The 19509-nt window shown below is 44.0% G+C and overlaps 1 protein-coding gene across 6 annotated transcripts in view; it reads left to right on the forward strand.

The window, feature by feature from the left end:
• Positions 1-148: 148 nt before the first annotated feature.
• LOC106036844 (meiosis-specific coiled-coil domain-containing protein MEIOC-like) overlaps positions 149-19509 on the forward strand; it is a 36229-nt gene continuing 16868 nt past the window's right edge. For 2 of the 6 annotated variants that reach the window (XM_066991371.1, XM_048062287.2), the window contains exons 1-5: positions 625-3340; positions 9102-9233; positions 14331-14497; positions 16921-17022; positions 17560-19354. In XM_066991371.1, the coding sequence (XP_066847472.1) occupies positions 9192-9233; positions 14331-14497; positions 16921-17022; positions 17560-19354 (2106 nt within the window). In that variant the 5' untranslated portion in view covers positions 625-3340; positions 9102-9191. The other 4 variants (XM_048062285.2, XM_066991368.1, XM_066991369.1 and 1 more) reach the window with 4 other exon arrangements.

The following is a 19509-nucleotide window of genomic DNA, read 5'->3' on the forward strand; positions in this document are numbered from 1 at the left end:
GAGCGGGGACTGCATCCAGGAACAGTGTGCAGCAGGAGAAAAGGGCACGTATAATTTCTGAAAAAAAAAAAACCAACAATAAACAAACAAAAAAAAACATTTCAGTGGGCGGTGGCAGCAACGGCTGGGGGGGGCGGGCCGGGGCGGGCCGTGAGGGAGGGGGAGAAGGGCCAAGATGGCGGCAGGCAGTAGGGCTGAGGGGGGTTGTGAGGGGAGGAAGGGGTTCTTTCCTTGCGAGGAGCAGTGCTGTCACTGCAGTGGGGTCGTTGGGCTCCCTTAGAGCTGAGGGGAGCCCCTGGGGTGGTGTAAATAAATAAAGGACTGTCTGTGAAAGTACCAGGTTTTCTTGTCTGTCGTGTGCCCTGCTGGGTATCTGTCAGAAGTTAAAGGGCTGTGAGGGGTGCTGGCACCCCAAATGGGTGATGTTTCTGACCTGACGGGGAGCAGGAGGGAGCTCTGAAGCAAGCAAGGGTTATCGATTGAAACCCCAACAGGGTAAGACAGGCATCATTTTTTGAGATTGTTGAGGGGAATACCCTGAAATGTTTGATTTCAGGAAAAAAAGTTTTTTTTTTTTCCTTTTTTTTTTTTTTTTTCTTCTGTTTGTTTCTGGAAGCAATGCTCAGTTTCATGTTTCTGGTTTTTAAGTTTCCTCTCCTAATAAAAAGCCTAAAGGTGTGGTGAGGGATCCCAAAGGAGGAGTGCTGGTGCTGAGTCTGCTGTGCATGCAGGTGTTTGCGGGGTTATTGAAATCACTGCTGCCTGCCCTGTAAAACGTATCGTTACTTGAGTGAATCCACTGCTGTGGCCTGCTTGATCTTGCAGATACTGGTAGCTTTACTAACATTTTGAGTATGTTTGTCAGCTGTTGATACTTTGCTAAGACCTTTTAAATCTTTGGTGAGTTGGAGTGCTGCACAGGTAAGTCATAAATGCCACATATTCCTCCTCAAAGCATGTGGTGTTCCTGCCTTTCTAACAGGCATGTTTTCTCTGAAGTTTTCAATACACGGCAGTTTGACAGCTTGTGCTGACTTCTTCATAACAATCCCTGCTGAAACCCAGCTCTGCCTGCACACCTCTGCATGGGCAGGAGGGGCACTCAGTGCATTACTTGGAGGTGCAGGTACCAGTGCTGGCTCCTTCCTCACCTTGGTGGTGTGGGAGCGTGGGTTCTGCTGGCTGGGGGCAATGAGATCTGCTACATTTTGACTTAAAACTACTCTCATCAACCATTTACCTTTTGTTTTTGACATAGACTGCGAGCCCATCTTGTTCTGCCATACCATGCAGTTCTGAAGCTAGTGGAAATACTTTATCTCCAAATAGGATTTGGGGATTTGTGTATGGTTTTCTTGACTGTCCCCTTTCTTGTCCAGGTCAAACGAGTGTGAAATTTTGCTCTCAGACTTCATTTGAAGCCATTTTGGTCTCCATATCGCTAAATTGAGTGCCTGTACTTCAGCGCTGTTTGTGTTGCCATAACACTGGAGTTGTTTGGACTTTCTCTGTTTCTTTAATCCCTGGTCAGAGCGTGGCTTGAGATCAGACTGGTTGAAACACTTGAGCTTGGCCTGTACTTTTGGCAGCGTTAGTGCAAATACATTATGCTAAACGTGGAAGTGGGTGTTAAAGCATCCTATATCACGTTTATGTACATTGTCGGTCTTAAATCATGGCCCCATCGGATTGTTGGGGAGGGTGGAGGAGGACAGCCACCTCCTCTAAGTGCTTTGTGATAGGGGAACAGCGACAGCCTCATGGTGAGGGGCTGAGGCTGTTAGGAAGGCGAGCCTTCATTTCCTACATGCTGCTGTGCCAGGAAAACCATATGGAGGGACTTAAATAACATCTGGGGGAGGTTATGTGCTGCGGGAAATTCTGGGGTGTGTTTTAGCAGTGCTGTCACTGGTTAGTGCTACGGTGATGGTGATTGTGAAGGACATTAGTGAAAATGCCTCGGGAACATGAATCTTTGGATAAAGTCTCTCTCTCTTTCACCTTTTAAGTTCTTTAGTTTTTAGTCTGTCTGCACTAAGTTGTTCAAGAATTTAAGAAAGTAATCTTCTGATTTCTAATGCAACACTTGTGGCTGTCATAGGAGTTTTCTCCGATTTTGTAGGATGGATTTAGGGGCATGGTAAACACTTCAGTTTTATTGCTCAGGGTGAGCAGTGTATATTTTTAATTGTAACTCAGCTGAAGGATAGATTGAGATTTTTGGGGAAAAAAAAAAAACGGCTAGGGACTTGCTGGCACTTTGCTTCCTGTTTTATTCCAGTCTCCAGAGTCACTACTAATACCTGGCTGGTGATGGACTGTCCTACCCAGCTACTGAACTGCTTTCATTTATAGCTATCTGACAAGCTGATTGCTTTGTTGGTTTGTTTTCCCCCAAAAAAGATGAAAATGGCTCTGTTGGCACTGTGCGTTGTCTCTATGGCTTTCTTAATTTGCTTAAATTATTTCTTACTCTTTTGTAGAATGAAAGAATGTGGTGTGAGGGAAGGATCAGGGTTCACTGTCTGGATTAATGCAAAGAGTTGTAGAAAAACAACATCTTTATAAGGAAAAAAAAGTGTAAAAGGCGATAATATGTAACTGGTCAAGAGGTATTTGACTGAAAGTGGGGAGAAGGTAAGTCAGGCACACCACTTTAGCTGGCAAGGAAACCTTTGCCTAACATAGCCTTTGTTTCCTGTAATGAGAATTAAAAATACAGGGCTCCATTTGCTCACACTGCATCCTTCCCTGGTTATTTAGCTGGAGCCAAGCTGTAGCTTTCAGCAGGGAAAACAGGAACAGGAGTGGCAGGTGCACCATAGGCACTGACAGAAACATTCATTTGGGGAAATTATTTTTTCATGTGGAGAAACCAAAACCCTGGAGGTACAAGAGGCGATGAACTTGTTATAGGAACTCCTGTATTGTTAAATAGGATGTTACTATACCCCATAGAAATTAATCCTCAGTGACAGTGCTTCCTGATTACACCTTAAAGGCATTTGGAGTTATTGATCACCTGAAAGCAATTGTCTAGGAACTACTATTCCTGCGGGCAGTAGGAGAAGGTGCATTTCACAAGCACCAGGACCCTTTTTCTTGCCATCTGAGCATCAGTCCCCAGCTAAAATACTTCATCTCTGTTTGCCAGGCAGTTCCTGCGAGGCGCCGTGCGAAGGAGGCTGCTCCAAGGGCTGCAGCCCTGGCTCCTGTGCCTCGTGGCTGCTGCACGACGGAGAGGAGACTACAATTCCCATAGTACTTCCACATACTGGCACTCCAGTGACATCAGACGCTACATGGCTGAGACTGGTTGTAAAGCGAGGAGACCAAAAATGTAAGCTGGGTGTTTCTTTCGCTTCTGTAGCAGGGCCTTCGGCAGCGTGAAATCTTTGCCTGCTAGGGGAGGATTTCACTTGCTGCGGAGGTGTTTTGATAAGGGCGCGTACCTGAAGAAAACCTGAGGTGACACCTAAGGGCGAGCCACCCGTACTGCTCGTGGCGGTGCTGCTGCAGCTCTGGGACTCCCCTAGTCTCGGAGCAGCTGCGTGGAGCCCTCGCTTAATGCCCGCGTTGCCAGTTGGGCTCGGTGGGCCGTTGCCTTGCCCGCTGCTTTCCGTTCTTTCTGGCGGGTGGAGAGGAGACGCTGTCCATAGCCTGGCAACGGCTTCGTCTGCGTGTGGTAACCGGCTGCGCGGCGCCGGTCCCATGGCAGCGCTGGTAGGAAGGGGAACGAGGTGCAGCGGCGGCACCGGCTGAGCTACGCCAGCGGACTCGCGAGCCCAGGGATCGGCTGCTGCAGTGGGTACAGCTGGCACGTCCCGGTGCCTGCGCCGCGTCCTCGGTGGCCCGTGGCGGGGTTGGGAACGCTGCTGCGAGCGGCTGAGGGGGGACCGTCCCCGCAGGTTTGTCTTCAGGGAGCTTGGTTCTCGCAACGGGGAGAGATTTATGGGGGGGGTTTATTGTTCGGGAGAGATGTCGGGTGTCTGAAGTCGTGCTGGTGTTTTAGGAAGCTGGAAAGCAGTTTTGCAGTGTAGTATTGCTTGGGTTGCTCGAACGCTGCAGTTTAAAGTGTAATCGGTTACTCGCCTGGCAGCGCCCAGCCTTTCAAGAGATCCCATACGACGAGTGCCCGGTAAAAACAATTCTCCAAACGCAAACGTCGCGTAGTGTGGACTGCCTGAGCTTTCTATAGGGCGATGGTGGGAGACTTACAAAGTGGATGGGAAACTTGAGAATACTTGCTGTTGTCCTTACTCTGAGAAACTTAACTTTTCAAGCAGGTAGTAGTTTTCCTTTAATTCCTGTTAACAGTTTAAAGCTGTTAAATGGCCTCGTGACATTATTTGCTCAAGTCTGCAGTCTTGAAGACTATTTACTGCTTGAATTTCACAAACTGAAGAAGTGGCCAAGAGGGAAAAGTAGGTTTATATCTAATCTTAGCAGCCTAATGAAACTAGGAGACAAATCATTTTATAATGATATATAGTGTATACAGATCCTTGTACTGCTGACCTTAAAAATTCAATTTGGCCACGTATACTGGTTTGTAACTTCAGAAAGTTTATTTTGATACATGAACTAATTGACAACTTGAGCATTTTTATGTCCGTTTAAAAATAACTCTAAAAAATACATTTGCAAAGACATTTTCGTTTAATGGAGTTTAAATTGTAGTGGATGAATCTGGAAAAATAATTTGTAACTTCATTATTGATTTTGTATTCCTAAACAAAGAGGTTTACCGGGAGTATGTCAGTACCAACAGTGCAGTTCTACAGAAACGTGTCTGGAAGGATATCAACTGCATATTGTGCTTTTATTTTTAGTGTACTTAAACCACCTTTGGGTTAGTTATCTGTGAAGTGAGGAGTTCAGAAGTCAGCGCCTGTCTGTGTAGCAGTGCCTTGTGTTTCCCTGCTCTACCAGGAGGTGATGGATGTGACACGTGGTAAGAACTGAGCTGAAGGTGAACAAATAGAGGTAGCTGCTGTTAAGTTCCTTTTTATTTCCATGAAGCCTACAGTGAACTTAATATTTTATTAATTCAAATACTTAAGCATATATTTGGTTGCTGAATATTTTGAGTATCATAGCCTGCTCACTGATAAAGGTGTTAGAGTAAATTCTTTCACCACCTTTGTGCAACTTTCCCTTATCAGTCCCAAATCTGACCTTCTGGCTAAGGACATCCCACAGCTGAGTTGTGCCTACTGCTCTTACAGCTGGCAACTTAATGTCAATGCTTTGTGAGGAGTGGGTTTTCTTTTTAATGGGGGATTAGCGCATCAAGGCATTTATAAACAAAAACATCCTCTGAAACTCCAGGGTAAGGATGGGAAGCTTAAGTCACTGCCTGCAGATGGACTTGGAAATAGGGCTCTGCTGTTGGAGGTACTCAGGGTTTTGGAGCACTGTTAGAGTTTGTAGATCATTAAAAACAACACTGGTAACTTTTGTTTAAATGAATTGCAGATCAGGACTTTGTTTCTTAGCTACCAACTGGCAAAGTAATTGCTTATTTTTTAATTAATAAAGCAAAAATTGCAGCAAGAGAGGTTAAAAAAATTGAATTTCTGAAATTAAAAACTTTAAGAAGGTTGAAATTACAGTGCTTGCACCTACACAGCCCCACTTCCTGTGGATAAATCTGTGTTGTGTGGCTTCCCAGGTGCTGAACCTGCTTCATTTCTTCCCATTGACTCTCTAAGCTTTTATGTTCATGTTGTAGAACTGTACAACTGTTCTGCATGTTGATTGTTTTATTTTTTTTGGCCAAGGAAGAAGCACCTCACAGAGGTACTGGCACACTCTTCCAGGGATAATGTTTTCATAAAGTTGCAATTGAGGAGCAGATGGGAGATCCATTCTGCAGCAGAATTTTCGTCTTGTGGCTTTGTAAAGCAGACACAGGACTAAATATAAAAAGTCCAAACCAGGCGTGTCAAAAAAAAGGAATGAGGGTCGTCAGACTTAGCACTTCACCCTTGGAATCTGATTTCTACAACTTGTAAAGGTTCAAGTAGTGGAAATGGAAGTCTTTATGCCCTCCTTATCATCTACCTGCAATATTAAAGTGATGTTTCAAATTCTTTTCCCCCCTATGGTTTTAGATGTAGCCCTGATGCTGATACTCTTCCATGCTGACATCAGCATGGGTGCACATGCACAAAGCATCTCTAGGAGGGCGACGTAAACCCTTCTGAAGATGCTGCTATTTGTGTTATTCTGAAAAGCAGGCAGCCAGGTTAGCAGAGCTCACGTTAATCAGTGAGAAAGAGCTCAAAGTGAAGTCTCGTGCTCAAAGTTTGTTTCTGTTTGATCAAAACAAGAAGGTGGTTGAAGCGTGTGTGTCCAGACATGTGCATAAGTATAGAGGGGAACACATTATCCCTGCCTTCATCAAGGGACAGGGCACGTGGGGGCAGAAGCTCAGAAATCAGAGTGGCTGCATATGTCTTGAGAGGGCTCGTTATTTACAAGGCTTGGTCAAAGTTTCTGGTGTTAATTTGAAGTGCTGAAGGGCAGGCTGATGGACATTACGCCGGCATGAAGGGTTAGGGGACTGTTCTTTCAGGATCCTGAGGGTTATGTTCTTGGGGAAGCTGTCCTTCCTCTAAGCTTTGAACCATTGACCAAATGCTCTGAAATTGAGGGAGAGGTGGCGAGACGTCTTGGCAATAATGGATTTCTGTAAATGCCACAGAATTTGACAGGTTTGCACAGAAGAGAGCATCCTCGTACAGAAAAAGGCTTCTGAGTAACTTTGAGCATCCATCGTGGCCTGCTGGTGCAGCCCCATTACCGTAAGCTCTGTGCTGGTGGCCCTTAGGGGGAGAAGGGGGGAAGGCCACGAGGCTGCGGCAGGGGAGGTGCTGCTTGGGGCAGGGCACGAACGTGGAGGAAGGAAGCCAGTCTTTGGTTTTCCCTGCTGATGGAAGAGTGGTTTCCTCCAGGTGCTGGGCCTGAGGTCGTTCATCTTTTTGCTCAGAGTTCTTGAACAGTGTCAGAAGAAAAAAAAACAAACTGTTTAAGCGTTTAAGACATGGTGTGGAAAAGCTCAACGAGAAACTTCTTATTTGTGAATTTAGCAAAATGCAAGCTGGCATTGCTTCTCCAACTGAAGCATTTGCTTCTACCTGAACTCTAATGTAGCACCCTCCCATCCTGAAGATACCCCAAAAGGCCTTTCTAGGAGTGAATTATTTACCAGTAGGGCAGTGAGCACGTTTGTCACTCCCTAAAAGGTAAGTAACAGCTCACAAAGTTATTGAAAATCCCTTTTTTTTTTTCTGGAAGATGGTGTATTGGCTGGGGCACAGCGATTGCACTCTTACCTCTTTTTTGGACAGCTGTATGAATTTAAAACTTGGGCGTTTCAAGCCAAGCCTGTGGAAACTCCACTTTTAAAGCTGCAAGTAGTTGCACTGTGTCACAGAGAGGAATGATTTGGCTGATCACTGCAGGTCTCGTTAAGTCTGCTTTGGCAGAAGAACAGCTAATAAATCACAAGTAGGTAAAAGATCCACAGAGGTTAGCAGCTTAAACGTACAGACAGAACAAATCATCACTGGTGGTGTAAAGATCCTGCTCATCATCTCTATTGAAAGGAAGCTGTGTAGGGAAGGCAGCACCAGGAGCAGCCGTGTGCACCTGAATCCCTTCAGTGCTGAGCCCCCTAACTTAGCTGAAGCACGGGGGGGGTGATCCCCCTGGTTGTAGGGGCCACGGAGCTTTTTGTCAGGAGTTCAGAGGGTGTCAGTGCCTCGAACGTGCACTGAAGGCCACTTGGTGCTAGAGCTGCAAGCTCGGCGCTTCCTAGAAGCATCGAGGTACCTGCAGGACGCTTCCCAGCACTGTTCTGCTACTGGCTGCAGACTTTGCCGTCCGTCTGAGCATGTTTCTCTGCTAAAAGGTGATGTAAATGCTGTAGGAATCCCAAAAAAGCTGACTACCAAGAACGGGTTAACTAGTTCATCCAGCTCTTTGCCTGTTTCCAGCAGCCCTTGGAAGAGAGAAGAGCAGGAGCTTGTCTGGGGGCTGAATTAATTGCTGTAGCATGTTTCGGTATGGCCATCAGGTTGGGTAAATCTGTAGTTCTGCCGTTCAGCAGGTCAGCCACAGGTGGATGTACGTGCAGCTGGACATAAGCTGCTTTCTTTAGAAGAGTAAATTTAGAAGAGTAAGTGCTGCGCTGATTTTTAAGAACTTAAGATGTGACTTGCACACTAAAGAACAAGCTAAATCGAGACGAAAAGCAGCCCTTTCCCCACTTGTTGCTTCCACCAGTTAATGCTTTGTGTCAGCAAAGATGAGACCTTACAAAGATGAGACCCTGAGCAGTGTTCAGTTCAAATGTGGGCTCTGCTGCGTGCCGTGACACGGGCGGCTGATGCTGGAGGAGTGGCACACGTACAGCTGCAGGCGTGTCAGTAAGTGGTGGCAGCTTGACAATCTGCTTCCCAAAAGGGAAGCACGGAAGGTTAGACTCTTAACGTGTGTAAATGCACGTGCAGAGCAAAGATCTTTAGGATCAGCCTGTTTTTAATTGGAGTGCTGCTGGGAACGTGCTCTTATCACACCTGGATTTGGGAAGCAGTGGGTGGGAGAACCTGCCTGGCCTTTGCTACTGACGGAAGGTGGAGTGGAGCCCTTACACAGGCGGTCCCAGGGGGTTTGTCCTGTGTGCTGGGGATGGCCGTTGGGTTCTGGGCTTGTGAGCAGGACCCCGTGTCCTTACCTGGTAGGTAAGGACCTGCGTGATGTGTCGGTCAGCCTGTGGCTTGCTGGGCAGCGTGCCTCTGCCTTCTGAGCCTAGGTGCAGCACGGCGCTGCTTGCTTGTCCCTTCTGGGCCTCCGTGTGACCCGTGGTCAGCAGCTCCTGGCTGCCGAACTGTTTTGTCATGCGGGACCTCAGCAAGAAAGGAACATCGTCATCGTTCTGCCAGCATCTGAGATGTAGGGGATAGCGGAGGAGCTGTGGGCATGGCAAGATGGTGGGAGGAGCAGTGAGGGGCGGCTAGAAATGAGTTTCGTGCATAACAAGAAATACACTGACCTGGTAATTGTTCTTCTTCTTTTTAATTGTTTTTAAATAGGTTAAATCTGTCCACAAGAATCTAAATTTCTGCTTGCCTGGCAATGCTGCATGCGTCGGAGAAGAGAACTGGCATTCTGCTACCAAGGACATGGTCAAGCCAAGTGCCACCCTTGGTCCTTACAAGTCACAGGTGAGTCCGAAGAGCAAGTTTGCTTAGGGAAACAGAAATAAATACTTTTATAATATGTTGGTTTTTTTTCTAACTACGTGTATTGAATAAGTGCGTACAAAAAATAAAACTCCTCCAACCCAGGAACTGAAGAGAGTGCTCCATTACAGCCAGAGCAGATTTCAGTGTTTGTGTCAGTGCAGGAGATTAATGCCCTGTCCGTGGCAGTCAGCAGTTCCTCATCCAGCTGGGCTTTGAGTGTCTCCTGTCAAGGGCGTTTGTGAGACTCACCACAAAGTCTTCTGAAGAACAATTACTGGAAACTACTCTGGATAAAAATTCTTTGACCGTAAGAAATGAGCGTACTTAGATGTCAGTGTTTAAAACAAACAAACATAAACTTCCCCAGTAGCCCTTGAGTGTGCTTAATGGTAATGGGGCTACAGAACCCCTGTATTGAGCAAGCGTCTCAGAGCTGTGCTCTCTGTAGGATTTTGACCCAGCTATAAAAGGAAGCAAGTCTGTCAGAGCTCTCTTATTCTCAGGAAAAGTTTCCAGTGCTTTGCGGAGAAGGAGCATTCCCTTTATCCCTAACAAGCCCTTTGGATGTTAGGAAATTGAGATTTAGAAGGAAGTCTCCAGTAACCTGCCATCATTGTCCTTTTGTCCCTAATATCACGAGATCTGAATACCTGACCTATTTTCTTTCCCATTTATAGTTTTTATTTATCCCTGTCACCTGTTTGCATCCCTGCTGGTTAGTTTCCCAGGTATCACAAGAAGGCAACTCATAGAACTCTGATTTTTTTCACTAGTTTGTTTCAGAGAGTTACTAGCAGTGCCTCCCAAATGGTTAACTGGTTTGTGTGCTGTAGGTAGGAGTTATTAGGATTCTTAGTCACAAACAAACAAAAACCACAATGCTTTTTCATATGTTCGGTTTATCTTGCCAGGAAAAGCAAGAAATAAACACTAAACGCTTATCCTGCCAAGAAATCAAAGAAGAAAACACTCAGTATAGAAGCAGTAACGCTGTTGTGGTGCTGTCACTTACTGGCATCACAGATAAAGTTTGACAGCTGGTCACAAAATGCATCTGCGAGCAGTGCTGTGTAGTGGGGCAGTCCTGCAGTTTTAGGATACCTGGCTGTAAAAGGACTTTTTGCTGATTTAGCTCAAATGTTTTTGGTAAATGCTCAAGTTTGCTTACTCCCCAGTCGTGCTGAGCTTCCTGGAAGTGAAAAGCCCTCTGTGCATCTGAAGATACAGTGTGACTTAATAACAGTATTAGATGTCTCAAAAAAAAAACAGTGTGCCCAGTTATGTTTGCAGAGGGAGAGCTTAGCATATGCACGCTTCCATTTTCCAGGAACAAACTGAAGCTCTGTCTTGTTATGCTTTGAAAGAAAAATCCCCTGAGATATTCTGTCTAGGTTTTAGATAGGACAAGTCTTTTGTTGTTGTTTTGAGAGGTAGTTGAGTGGGAGCAGAGGTTTTCCCATGCTTTGCAGGGTGGGAAGAATGAAGTGAGAACCTGACTGCAGGAGTTGCCATTTCGTTTTGTTGGAGACAGCGTTTTGTTCATTGATTTACTTAATACATTCTCTTAAGGCTGAAATTTGGAATGAAAGACACCTGTGCTTCTGCAGGCAGCCCTTTCTTTGCAAGGCCTGTTAGGGAGGTTATCACTGTCTGAACCTCAGTGAAGAAGGTTGAAAATAAAACAAACTGGCAGGCAGCACGTTGTTTTATCCTTTTTTTACTCTAGCTCGCTACTAGTTTGTATGCAAAGCCCAGGTGAGATTTCCCAGTTAGTTTGGAGTTTTGTTGAACCAGACTGAATGAGACTTCAGAGCTTTGGAAGTGCAGACCGATGGGGCTGTGTGTGGGTACATGAAATACCTCCTCTGCTGAGCTGTGGTCACATTGTCCTGCACAACTCCCATCAGCAGTGACTAATGGCTCTGAAAATAAAAGATACATCCAATAGTTACAGGTCCTATTTTTAAGCTCTGCAAAAGCATTTTATACTTTAGCCAAGGAGCGTGATTTATCTCCACGCTTTGATTCTGAGCGGACTAAACAAGACCAGAGCTCAGGCAGTGGCATGTGCTTGCTGATGTCACTAAATTGTTCCAAAAGTTCTGGCCCTGGTGAGCTCCTGCTTTCCTAAATGATACCTGGGCACGATTTGGGAGCCACTTGCAGCAGGTCCATTGGGTACCGTGCTCCTTCCCATCAGCCAGGGTGAGGGTTCAGCTGAGCAGCATCGTGCCACTGGGTCTCTGGGAGAGGGATCACGTCCTGTACCGTGTGTGTATGGAACAGTACAGAAAGTGTCCGCTCTACAGGATGATACTGCCTCTAAAATAACCCGTTATTTAATAGGGGTTTTTTTGGGTGTGTGAGACAAGGTTGTAGCAACTGATAAGCCCTCAGTTTAAGCTTTTTTCCATGCAAGTGCACTGCAGTGTCAAAGGCCTGTTCAGTCCTGCTCCCGGTAGGAGCAGGCTTTGGCAGGTAATGCTGTGTTTTCAGACTTAGAGTTAGGAAGAGAGCCTCCTGAGGCTGTGGCAGCTTTCACTGAATCAAATTCTGGCTGAAGAGTTGTAGTAAGCAAGATTTCACTGGTCTACTATTGAAAAAAGTTGTGTAAAGAAAGAAAATAACTTCGTATTTTCTCTCTTGAACAGATAAGGCATGAGATAGTGATTGATATCTAAATAACATAAAAAGATAAATCCAATATAAATGACTTTTGAAAAGCCTGTCAGTGGCTCTAGAGACACTTAAAACACAGCTATATTCAGGCAATGTGAATTTCCCTGAAGTGAATTTCCCATAGCAAGTGCCAGTCTCACAGAGTTGGCAGTTTTGGCCATGTAACTGTGACTCTAGTGACAGTGCAGTTTTTAATCTTAGGGCCATAAAATGAGATTTTAGTAGATCTGTTTAAATGATTTTAAATAACTCGTCGTCGCAGCACCGTTTCTTCCTTTCATGTTCAGTTTTTAACCCTTTTCAGGATTTTAAGTACATGGTGATTTCTCTACAGTTATTCAAAAAGGGTTTAGCAAACAGTTTGTTTTGTGTGATCCAAGGCTAGTTTGACCATGCTGATGAAAGATGTTTTTCTTTTTTTCCTTCGTTTTTGAAAGCTCCCCCCCCCCCAAAAAAAAAAAAAAAAAAAAAATGTTAAATCTGTCTTAGTACCTTCTCTAGCTGCATTTGCAATGGAGGAGAAGTGTTTTATCCTCAGTCTTAAGAGCTCTTGCTCTCCATCCTCTGCAGCCAGGTAGCCAGAGTTCAGCGTGGCTTCTAAATGCTAGGATCTCAGATGAAGCTTTTGGCTGCGGTGCCTCTGGAATTCTTCCTGCTGACAGGTTGTACACAGGGGGACTGAAGGTGAGAGATTAGCATAACGAAGGAATTCCATTTATGCAGCAAGTTATTTTTTCTCAGTCTGCCTACTGACCATTCGTTTACCAAGAACACAAAATTCTGAGATTGTTTCAGGAAGGTGGGTTGAGTTACAGAAACTGAAAGGTGGCATCTTGAATGAAATGCATCTTGAAATAGGAAATCCTCTCGATAGATTTTTAAGCTGATATGTTGGTGTGTTTTCTTTGCTCGTAAGAACCGCAGCTTGCTAAGAAATACTTCTAGAAACGGTTGGGGAAAAGGTGCTGCTAAATGTTCTCCCTTGGCTCACACCCTTCCCTCCCTCCTGTGACCTCTTGCAGCTTCTGCTACAGCTGGCTGCTTATGTTGCTGTTGGTTTGAGTCTCCCAAACATCACTTGCAGAAGAGGAGTAGGTACCCTGTCTTGACTGGCTAGCTTTACTTAGGAGAACTGAAGGGACCTATTTCAGTACCACAATATATGTTTTTTTTCAGGAAAGCTTGAGGTTTTATTTTGAGAGTCAGAACTTGCAAAAATTGATCAACAAGGATCGGGGGCCTGATGGCAAGTGGGCCATTGGTCAGCAGTGTGACCCTGCAGCAGAGAGACAGCGACCCTGTGCTGGGTTGCTTTAGGAAGAGCACGGTCAGCAGGGCGAGTGCTCCTGTAATCCCTCTGTTCTGGGGCTTCCCGTACAAGGGGGGGACTGGAGCGAGTCCTGCAGAGGCCCCCAGGATGGTTGTGGGGTGGGGACCTCCTTGAGCTCCAAGGAGGGGCTGAGTGCGATCAGCCTGGAGAAAAGAGGAGGAGCAGCTTGCTGGTGTGTGCAGCTACCGTATGGGAAGTTAGAGGTAAGGTAGTCCGGGCTCTTCTCTGGAATTCTTAGCAGTAATTCCAGGCAGCATTTAGAAAAACTTCCCCAGAGAAGAAATGTCGGGACCTCAAAACCCAGCGTCAAGTTTGTGAGTAACCTACCTGATCAAATCTACCACGAACAGGAAATTAGGCCGGGTGACCCCAAAGGTCCCTTCTGATTCAAAGGGTTTCTGGTATTCTGTTCCCACCTTCATCTGTCACAGGTTCTGCTGTAGCAGCTCCTCGTCTAGATGCCTTGGGAGGTGCAGTTCCTCGTGTTGCTTACATCTCCCATTTTTCACCCTTTGAACAGTAGCTGTCAGTCATCTACCTGAAAGAGTCTTTCCAGGACCAGTACTCAAAGAGAGGTTACTTTACTTAACCCCACTTTTCTCTGAAGTTTAGATTTCCCTCCCTGCTTACGTGGGGCGCTCTGCAGGAATATCTCTGTTCTCAGGGGATATAGCAGGGGTAATTGCTGTACTCTGTTTTCCCAGAAGGGATGTGTATGCCTGTGACACGTGCATTTCCAGTCATGTAGGCTAGAAGATTCTGAGCTTGTGAACTTGACACTCAAAAACCAGCAATGTGAAATCTGTAGAGATTTCCTGTTATTGTATAGTATGTAATCTTTATTATTTACTTTCTTATTTTTAGGAGGTGTGTAAACTTGTCGCATTTCAGGTACTTTAAGGCAGGGAAAGGAACAAGTTTTAGACAGTATCCTTTTGTAACACTTATGTTTCATTTTCCTGACAAATTATTTAGCTCATCACATAAAAGACAAGTTTAACTTTGTTGCCCTTACTGCTCACTGACATAAACATCTTATGTTAACAATTTTTCCTTTTTCAATGTAGGTAAATAGCAAGAAACAAAAAATGGACACTCAAATATTTTCCCCGTTACTAGGGGCAATTACTAGCACGCCACCTCCGTTAGAATCTTCCCGGCTATATAGCGACTGGTCAGCATGCGGAGAAGATATCAGCACAAAAACCTCTTTTCAAGACTGCACAAAAAAACGGTATGAACCTTTTTGGCATGATCTTCTGGCGGTGTTCTGCAACACTGAAATTGTTGCTGAGCAGCACCAGTGGGGTTGTGGAATGTTTTAAGAAGAGGTTATGGCATAACCTTACTCATTGTGGCCTTTCAGTACTTGAAGGGGGCTTAGAAAAATGATGGAGAGCGACTTTTTACACGGAAGTTACTGCTAGGACAAAAGGGAATGGTTTTAAACTAGAAGAGGAGAGGTTTAGATTAGAGGTTAGGAGGAAATTCTTCACTCAGAGGGTGGTGAGGCACTGGCACAGGTTGCACAGAGAAGCTGTGGGTGCCCCAGTCCTTGGAGGTGTTTAAGGCCAGGCTGGATGGGGCTTTGGGCAGCCTGGTCTAGTGGATGGCATCCCTGCCTGTGGCAGGAGGTTGGGAACTGGGCAGTCTTTAAGGTCCCTTGAAGGTCCAACCCAAGCCATTCTGTGATTCTGTCTTCATTAGAAACTCAACTTACTGTGTAGTAGTTGATGTAGAGCTTGCGAGAAAAGATGAGGGAGTCTGTGTACGTGTATCTATGTAAAAAAAACATAAAAGTTTGGTGAGAATAGTATAACTTCATTGTTAGGGAATGAAATGGGAAACTGTCATAAGTGAGAACTCCTTTTTAAGAAAAAACAAACCAAAAAATCCTTCTCCTTCCTTGCCCCATCACTCAGTGCTGCGGCTCGTAACGATCCCGCCTGGTGGTGCAGTGTCATGGAACGTGGGTGTCAGTGGTACCCATCTGCCACTGAAAGCATAAATACGTGCACCGCTGCTCTTGTGGCAGCCTGCTGTCTTCATGTGCCCTTGACTAATGCACTCAGGTTTGATTTTTATAATACATTAAAAAATATATTTTGAATGCTGGCTGAATGCAAAGCCCTTTTTGGCTTGCATCGTGTATTAACTGGAACCATGTATTAAGAATAAATAAGTGAACTTTCAGCTAAAATTAGCTAGTTTAATACACAATTTTGTTTTCTTGATGGAAAAGATTAATGTTCTCTTCTGAGATTAAAAGCCTTGTTTTCCCCCTAATTAAAACAGACAGCTTTAAAATGCGCTCAAGGAGGAGAGGATCACTGAGTTCCATTTAAATGACAATGGGCTTCCTCATCTGTACTTCTCTTGGGTTCTTGACCTTCAGACCAAAGCTATTTTATCTTTACAGCCCTCCCTTGGACTTTTTATGGAGTCCTCCATGGTAGATCTCTGAAAAGATCACCATAATTCTTTAGCATTTGCCAGAAAGACACATACGTCGTTTTGAAACTTATCAAGGAAAAAAGGCAAAACCAGAAACAATTTTATTCCTCTGGAGAAATTCACTCTGAGTCTTGAGTATTGCAGGCACTTGTGATCCATCTGGTCTTAGTAATGCAGTGAAATTATTAAAGGGACAGAGAATGAGGCTGGGCAAAGGCTTGAAATATTCCATGTCAGTAGAGTGTAAATAAAACTGCTTTTTGGTTGTGATAAATCAGGGGGGCAGGCAAAAAATAATGACTCCTGTAAAATCAGGAGTTATATGAGGATTGTGAGGAGCAGTGAATGAGTTCGTAGTATACAAACTAGGGTAGGTACTATGGTTTTATTGTATGCTACAATTAAAATTGGAATGTTTAAATTATTTCAACTTTTGAAATGCATGAACAGTGAATTCATATTAGGCTTCCTACTCTTTTTTTCCTAATAGCATATGCTGGCAATATAATACTGCCTTATTTCGGGGGTTGGTCGGTGCAGACTGACAGTAGCTTTTAACGCTTGCTACCAGTGCTGCTAGCATTTCTAGTATCAATCTCTCTGTATTTAGAGTCACAGAACATCCTAAGTTGGGTTTGTATAAGGGAAGGGATAATTGAACACTTGGTGTTATCACAAACACTTAACAAAATTCTGTCTTTTTCTAAAATGGGACTACAAAATGGTTCAATAGATCTTAAAATAAATAAAAAAAATACATTTAAAAAGTGATTAAAATAGTAGATATTCAATATCAAAGTAGAATAAATCAGAACCCTCAAGATTTTGAGAATGATTGTTTACCCTACGAAGGAAATAGTCAAGATTTGAAGAAATGTGTTCTGTGAAATAGTTGTGTTGATTGGAAAGAGGAAGATCTTTTGGCACTCCTGTCTCTTCATGTAACAGCTAGAGAAATTTCCAGTGAAGCAAAAAGTTAGGAATTGGGAAATGATAAAGGAAATTCCTTCTACTTGGTATAAGCTATAGAATTCACAAATGCAGGAAGAGATTTCTATATATTGCTGCTGAGAATACATTACATTCAAAACACTTGAGAGATGCTGCTAATGCAAATTAAAGGTGAAAATATTATTTTTACCTTTTCTTTTATATGCTTTGTTTAGGAGAAAGTCTCACTTATTTAGACTTTATTTTTTTCAGGGCACAGGTAAATCTTTCTTATTCTGGCAGTGGCCCAGATATGTTTGGGCTAGTGTCAAGCATTTTAGAGGAGCCAAACAAGACAGAACCAGTTACAGATTGGTAAGTTTATTCTGAAAATTGTTTTATGTTGCATATCACTTTTGCATTCTTTTATCACCCATATACGTTTTGAATGTTTTCACAGAATTTAGATGTAAGGGTCTTATAAATGCCCTTGAAATGTGAAAGCTTTTTTTTTTTTAACAAGTGGTTGAAGTAAGCTGTTATAAATGAATTTTTTTTCCTCCAAATGCTTTGAGATGAAACTAAAAATTTCATTTTAGAATAATAGAGAGTTGACTAAATAGAGTCAAATCTAAAATACTGAGTATAAAATCTGTGGTGTTGAATATAAATATACATATATATATATATACATAAACAGAGAACAACGTTGGCAGTCAGATCTCACAGCATTTATTGAACTACAGCAGGAACTTCCCTGCCCTGAAATTTTGTAGGAGAGCTGTGTGTGACTAGCCAAGAATGTAACTGGGGGCACTGTGTTAGGGGCAGGAAACCAACCCTGAGATGTGAACTATTGCACTGTATAAAAGTGTTCAATTATTGCTGGAATTTTGTTTAATTTTGTTACAGGAATTCTCTTTCAAGATTGTTTCCGCCAATGTGGGCACCTGATCTTGGAAACAAGGGTGAATTCTCAGGGCTTTCATCTAAGCACTCTGTAGAAAATAAGGATTTTTCAAACCTGATGTGCACACAGAACTACTACCAAGAAGAGCTGCAGAAGTTGCGTGACGTGGAGATGTTGCACAGAGAGTTAGAAGATCTCCATCTCCTAGAGTCTTGGCTTTCTCCATGTGGCCCTTGTACTCAGCCTGATAACATGCTGAAGAACAGTTATCCTGACAATTCCTCTTTCCAGAATAAGAATTCAGTTCACCAAGAAGGGTATTCGTTTCAAAGTGCCAACTACAATCAGCACTTGCGCAGTTATGACCACACGAGGTTAAATGGAGACTGTGAAAAAATTGGTCCCAATTTTAATACTTTTTCTTCTAGAAACAACAGACTTAAAGACGACACTACTGTTCAGAAAGACTATTGGAAAATTGAAAGAACAAGGGGTAACGTTATGAATAATGATGCGCGTGAACAAACTAAATATTCCCCTGATCTTTCCAATCAGCCTGCTGATGACTCCTGGGATAAAGCACCCCAGGACAGCCACTTGTTTTCTAAAAGATATGAAAACTTTACAGCTGCTCATAAATCACAGTCATCTGTTCATCCATCGCTGTATTTTTTCAATCAACCATCTAAAGAAAACTTTCCTGGAGTGACAAACAGAAAACCACAGGAAACCCACATGCAAAATGGTCATCAGAGCTTTACTTTGGGGGATGCTTTTAATAACAATGAATCTAAGATCCATGCTAGTCCTAAAGAGTGCTCTCATAAAACTTTGGAGTATGATTTGTCTGGCAAAAATATGCAAAATGGGAATTACTCGCCCTACCATATGTGGCTGGATGGAAAAACTGCAGGTCCAACAGCTGCGTCAGATGTTGTGTATGGAAAGCATCTGGTAACGAGTCCCCAGTCGGCTTCTGGGGTTTCAGCCATGTCTGGTGGTTCTCCCACCCATCACTCTGTAACACACTCCTACTTCTCACAGCTCTCCCCTGTCCCCCCTTCAAGAAAGGATGGAAGGTTACACCCTTCAAATGGTGTTTCTAATAATTTGGGACTTTCTAATTTCATCTCAGAAAACCAGAAGCAAACGAAACCCTTTGGACGCTCGCAGCACGAGTCGTTGACCAGTAAGGAGTGGCAGCACAGCAAATTCCCCACGAGTTTTTCATCCAACTGGTTAACACAGCCCAATGCTGTGAGCGAAGACCCCGAGCTATTCCACAGATTTCAAAAAAAGCAAATGCAAGAAAACGGTAATAAAGATGATAGAAGAGGCAGAAGGAACTGGGTTCCCCATTTTGGATATGCAACCCCAAACCGCCCGCAGTTCAACGTGTTCCGAAAAAAGCACGAGCAGAACGGTGGTAGCATGTCAGATCTCATCAGTCCTTCTTTTCTCCCCTCCTTCCCATTAATGGCTGATTTTAAGCAAAATCCCGGCTTCCCTCCATTTAATCACCACCTGTTTTCATCAGCAAATAACTTCAACTTTCCCCCTTCGCCCTTCCCATTCTCAGAACTTGTTGATCTTCTTCATTATGACGATTTTAACCACTTGAACCCCTTCATCAGTGATCTGTTTTGTGGGGAAATAACCGCACCGTACTTTGCCTTTCCGACGCCATTTAACAAGTACAGACCGCCAAGAAATCGCAGCGGACCCGCTAATGAGCTTCATACCCACCTGGAGGAGTGTTACGAGCAGTGGAGAGCTCTGGAGAAAGAGAGAAAGAAGGTAAAACCATAAATAAGTAGCTTTCTGTCAAAGCTGGTGGTGGGATCAAACAATCCACAGAGAGCAGAGGCTCTGGTGGTACTTCTGAGGAGCAGAGGGTTCTGTTGTCACGCTGTTAGCTTTAAATACTTCAGATGCCATCTGAAACATCTTCC

Source organism: Anser cygnoides, chromosome 2, assembly GCF_040182565.1.
Source record: "Anser cygnoides isolate HZ-2024a breed goose chromosome 2, Taihu_goose_T2T_genome, whole genome shotgun sequence".
NCBI lineage: Eukaryota > Metazoa > Chordata > Aves > Anseriformes > Anatidae > Anser > Anser cygnoides.